General features: G+C 42.1%; 1 protein-coding gene across 2 annotated transcripts in view; it reads left to right on the forward strand.

Moving 5' to 3' along the window:
• mrpl11 (mitochondrial ribosomal protein L11) overlaps positions 1-4,733 on the forward strand; it is a 60,537-nt gene extending 55,804 nt beyond the window's left edge. For both annotated transcript variants that reach the window (XM_019871321.1, XM_019871320.1), the window contains exons 4-6: positions 1,217-1,310; positions 2,438-2,597; positions 3,986-4,733. In XM_019871321.1, the coding sequence (XP_019726880.1) occupies positions 1,217-1,310; positions 2,438-2,597; positions 3,986-4,106 (375 nt within the window). In that variant the 3' untranslated portion in view covers positions 4,107-4,733. The remainder of the gene's footprint in view (positions 1-1,216; positions 1,311-2,437; positions 2,598-3,985) is intronic.
• Positions 4,734-5,405: the final 672 nt, after the last annotated feature.

A 5,405-nucleotide genomic window follows, 5' to 3' on the forward strand; every position in this document is an offset into this window, starting at 1 on the left:
TGATGAAGGCTGGGACCCTCGTGAGGATAAGCTGTTTAGAAAATGGATGGATGGATGGATGGACAGACATCTAAGAAACGCGCCGTGAGTAATGCTAACGCAACACATAACTCGGCTAGAACATCAATGGCTTTTTTACATGCCTGACAAAATGTATCCGACTTCGTGGTATTTGCAATTCTCGTCTTCATAAGCCATGAGACTCGTCAACACCCCCGTGAAAAACAAGACGCGCCACCCGAGTTGACTGTGTCCCGCTAACGATGGCTGCCGCTTTCCTGTTGACGCCGGGAAGTGACACCTGCAGCTAATTAGCTTAGCCTAGCATCAAGAACTGCATTCTGGGGAACAGCAACCCCGCCTGGCGCTTGCTGTGTCTTTTTCATCCTCAAAAGCGCATGCAGGCGTAATTTCTTTGGGAGAAAATACAAACACCTTGTCAGAGTGTCAGTGCGGAAGACTGCGTGGGAGCCAACACTTATATGAATCTACCGTGTTGTCTTTTGTTCATGACGCTCTTCACAGTAGTCGTGACAGATGAAAACGGTGAATGCATTAGCAGGACATTTCATTTGTAGGGAGGTGGAGCATGCTCTGCGCAATTCTTTACATTTTGAAATTATCTTTTGTTTTATGTCAATTTTACAGTTAACCTCATCGGGCGTGACAAACAAATTGAAGCAAGCATGCTGGGCCTCTTATTAAGAGAACGGTGTGAATGATAGATTCTACCTGTTTTCTCAAAGGCCTGTGATACGATAGTCTCCTATTTGTTGACCGGGTGAGAGTGAGAACAGGTCATAAGGCGTATGTTGAAAAATGTGTGTGTGAAGGGTGAATCCCTGAAAAAATAAAGTAAAATAAAATATATGGTCTCACGTATCACAAATTTGCCGCCTATGACAGGTGGGTCCGAAACTTTTCCCTGGCCCTCATAAGAATATGACTTCAGCTGACAATATAATGTTGGCTGGAGCTGCTAAATTAAAGTTGACTGTCGTCAAGTTTCGAAAGGACTTTTTTTTGTCAACTCGAGTACTTTTGGTCGAGTTATTCGCCATTTTCTGCTTGAGGCTGCAACCTTTTTAACTCAAAAGTTTGCATGACTTCAAAGACATTTTTTTTCTCAGCCAAGAGAAAGGCTTTGATTTGTTTTGAGCAATCTGCGCAAGACGAACCTTCCATAATAACAACTGTCACCCTTTTGTGTCGGCAGCCCGACAGGACGTACGACCTTCAAATCGGTCGGCCCACCGTCTCGTACTTCCTCAAGCAAGCGGCGGGCATCGCCAAAGGAGCCGGAAAAACAGGTGAGACACTCGCCTCCTTCCCTCGTGCCATGGGAGCGCTCGCTGCCTTTTGAGCTCGACTCGAGTGGTGTTGCTTTCACAGTTCTGGCGGCTCCAACGGACTCTGAGCTTTAGCAGTAAAGAGAATCGCTAATCCCTCTTCGGCGCCGTCTCCGTTCAGATGTTGACTTCTAACAGCCAGCTCTACCCTGCTGCCCGCTCACTCTTGTTCACATTCTACAATAGAGAAATACATTTAACTCCAGTTCTTGCAGGGGGATGTGGTTAAGACACACCAGCGATTGGTGAAAAACTGCACAGAGAGAACAGATAAGATGAGTGCTGTTCATTGAGGTGTTATTATGAATCCCACTTGCTTTCCGGACAAAGTTTGCCTCTTTGCAGTGAAATTTATAAAACCATCTCAGCTCCTCTGTGGAATGATCAGTACGGCATTAATATTAGTCATTCTACCCAGAGGGTAAAGAGTATATGACTGTGGATGTTGTAGCTCAACCGTTTGTCTTCCATTTATTGCTTCAAGGTGGAATTTTTTTCAAAAGTAATATTAATTAATTAATTTATTTATTTCAATCCACGGCGGTCCAGTGGTTAGCGCGTCAACCTCACGGTGCAGAGGTACCGGGTTCGATTCCACCTCTGGCCTTCCTGTGTGGAGTTTGCATGTTCTCCTCGTGCCTGTGCGGGTTTTCTCCGGGGGACTCCGGTTTCCCCCCACATTCCAAAAACATGCATGGCAGACTGATTGAACACTCAAAATTGTCCCAAGGTCTGTGTGTGAGTGCGGATGTTTGTTCGTCTCAATTTTTACCCGGAAGCTTTGCCAGCACCTCGTGATGGCATCCACACAGACAGACATTTCCAGTCTATGTCAAACTCCATTGCACTGTGTTCGAACTACTCAGGGTTGTTTTCTTAGTCTATTCATACCCTCTGGTGGTGGAAAGTTGCGACCGCAGCAAAGCAATGAGATTTTCCCTGTCAGGGGTCGCCAATCCGTGATGATTGGCCCACTTTTTTACACTGGCTGTTTTTCCTGTCCTGACCAGAAGAATCCTTCACTGTAACTTTAATGAGTAAAAGAATGATAATCAAAGTAAATAATGCAATCTTTTTTCCGTTGGAAGGGCACGAGACGGCCGGCATGGTGTCGGTGCGAGCCGTGTACGAGATCGCCCGTGTGAAAGCGGAGGACGAGTGCTTCAAGATTCGGAACACGTCGCTGGAGAACGTGGTGAAAAGCATCGTGGGCTCGGCACGCTCGCTGGGCATCAAGGTGGTCAACGAGTAAGTGGCGTCACGTGGCGCAACCCATCGTATCAGTCGGCGCCAGAAGCTTCGAGATTGGCCGAGTTGAATGTTTGATCGCCACTTTAAATGAAGTTTAGGCACAACTGCCCACGTAACAGACAAGGAAATATTTATAGTGTTTTAAAATGATTGCACTCCAACAGCAGCAATATTCTGGACCACGCGATATTTGTATGTGTAAGAAAAAAATGATAATTCTTCTGATTAATGGTGTTTTTCAAATCATAATATCACAAGAAAAAAAGCTATATTTTATCAATTAAAAAAAAATCTAAACGAAATTGTTTTCACTATTAATATTGTTACAAGAACCCAGCCGCTGGGGGGCAGTGCCCTCCCCTGGGGGTGCACTGTTCCCCAGTGCCGGTCCCAAGCCCGGAGAAATGGGGAGGGTTGCGTCAGGAATGGCATCCGGCGTAAAACTTTTGCCAAGACGACCATGCGAGTTGGTGGGACGGTTTACAGGGGCGGATGGAAATTACTGACTCGCTGTGGCGACCCCTGAATGGGGATGTGCCGAAAGGAGAAGAAGATTAATATTGTTACAAGAAAAAAACATTTTCTCAATAAGTGGTTAATTACAAAAATACAGGAAATCTGGGGGGATAAATATGGCAATAGTTACATAAATGCAGGAATAAACTCCTATTTTTATTTGAAACATATATTTTCGAGATAAATTAATATTTTCAAAATTAAATTTACAATATTGTGAGTAATAATGCATATACTTCGAAGGATACCCTCTTATATGTTTGAAAATGATGGGTTAATATAGGCCCCATTTTGGAGAAAATCTCGTTCATTTTGGAGAAATCTACTTTTACATTTTTTTAATTAGTTCCAGTATTATGAGAACAAAGTACTATATTTATATTGTGTGAATACATTTGTATGCATTTGAGGAAAAGCTTGTAGAGTAAAATGTCCTAATATCATAAGAATAAATATGCGTATTTTTGAAAAAAAAAGTATTTGATTCATTGCAGTACCACACAAAATTAGAATTATTCTCCAGAATAAATGGTTATATCTTGTTAACCTAATAGCATAAGCAAGTTATTTTTTAAACTTAATGTCACAATATCAATAAATGCATGTATTTTCCAACCTGAAAAGTAATATTTTCAAGTCATAAAGTCCCAAGATTAGATTTATTGAGTCCTCGCTATCTTAAAACCTTTCTTAGGTGTGTAAGATGTGTTTTAGCAACATTTGAACATTGTTTAGCATTAAAACGATTAAACAACACAGTTGATCTGCAGTGGTTTCTCTTTTCTCATGCCCTCTCTCCCAAAAAAAAAAAAAAAAAAAAAAGCAAAACCCAAGCATCCCCTCATCCTTCTTTTTGTTTGTGTGCTCAGCCTCTCCGCTGACGAGTACAAAGTGTTCTTGGAGCAGCGAGAAGAGAAATTGAAGGCGGACGCCGCGGCGGCTGCCGAGGCTTCGGCTGCCGCTGAAGCGCCACAAAGCAAGAAGAGATAAAACATTCACGCGTTACCGCGGCTCCTTACTGACATCTAGCGGCCATAGGAGCTGCTACACTGCCCTCCATGGAAAGCCGGCGAAGCATTTGTTCCAGATCGTCCGTGTACGCGTACACTCTTTGACCTCACTGGTAAAGACGATTTCGTGCACTAGTAGAACAAACGTGTTTTTTGTTGTTGTTGGGTTTTTTGTTTTTTTTAACCACTTCTGGCATTTCTGCATAGGACAACCGCATCTGCTAGTGAAGCGTTCAATGTTAATCGAGATGTCATAATGATACACTAGTAGTGACTTAGTGCACAATTTTACCTCATTAGTGTCCTAGTAAAATGCCAACGGTGTCCCACGAGTGTTGACAAATAGCGTGACTAGTACATCGACCTTAAGCATTCTATGAAGCTGTGGTGGAATAAATAATGTTGCTAATGTAACACAGTAGTTTTCTCGTAACGTTTAAATGCGGACTGGCAGGCCAAAAGTGGCATTTCGTTGCCCTTGTCGTTCTACTCGTCCACTGAATTGTCTTACTAGTGAGGCCAAAGCCCGATTTCCTTACCCACCCATTCCTATTTATACACATTGTATACAAAGTACCAGCACTGAATAAATCCAATTCAAGTCTTTGCTGTGTCTTATTTGACTTAAAATTTCTCAGACTTCATTATTTCCACAAGGTAACACTGTCATCAAGCTTCAAAGTTGAGCGTGCACGTCACTCCATACGTGAGTATGACAAATGTGTTTGACAAGCCTGAAGTGTTTAACTTAAAATTTCACAAACAAGGTTTTTTTTGTGTCTTTTTGTTTTTTCAACAAACAACAAAACTTGCACCATAGATGTTTTACACGTGGTGTCGCCCCGAAGTCTGACATTTGCTTCCCCCTCACTCCATTTGTGCAATTGACTTGAAATTTCTCACTCCGTCTTAATTTGCTTTAAAAAAATAAACGCATAACTACAAGTTGCACCATCTTGAAAAGAAAAAACACTTGCAGTCTGTACATTTTGACGTGATTTTTTTTATCCTTGTTTCCATTTCGTGTAATTTGTGCATCAGCCTCATGTGCTATATAAAAGAAGAGGAAAATAAGATGTTTCAACATTTTCGCCTCGAATTTCAAAAGGATATTAATTTGATTCCCTCCCTCCTCCATGTTTTTTTTGGTTTTGTTTTTCTTTACTAGTCCGGACTCGATCTCAAATAGTGCGTTGTTGTTTGTTGTGGGACCGATTCAATTTATGTTTGACATGACGTCTGGTGCAGTTCCTATTTCTAACAGATGATGGCAGCAGTC

Source organism: Hippocampus comes, unplaced genomic scaffold (genome assembly GCF_001891065.2).
Source record: "Hippocampus comes isolate QL1 unplaced genomic scaffold, H_comes_QL1_v1.1 scaffold83, whole genome shotgun sequence".
Taxonomy (NCBI): domain Eukaryota; kingdom Metazoa; phylum Chordata; class Actinopteri; order Syngnathiformes; family Syngnathidae; genus Hippocampus; species Hippocampus comes.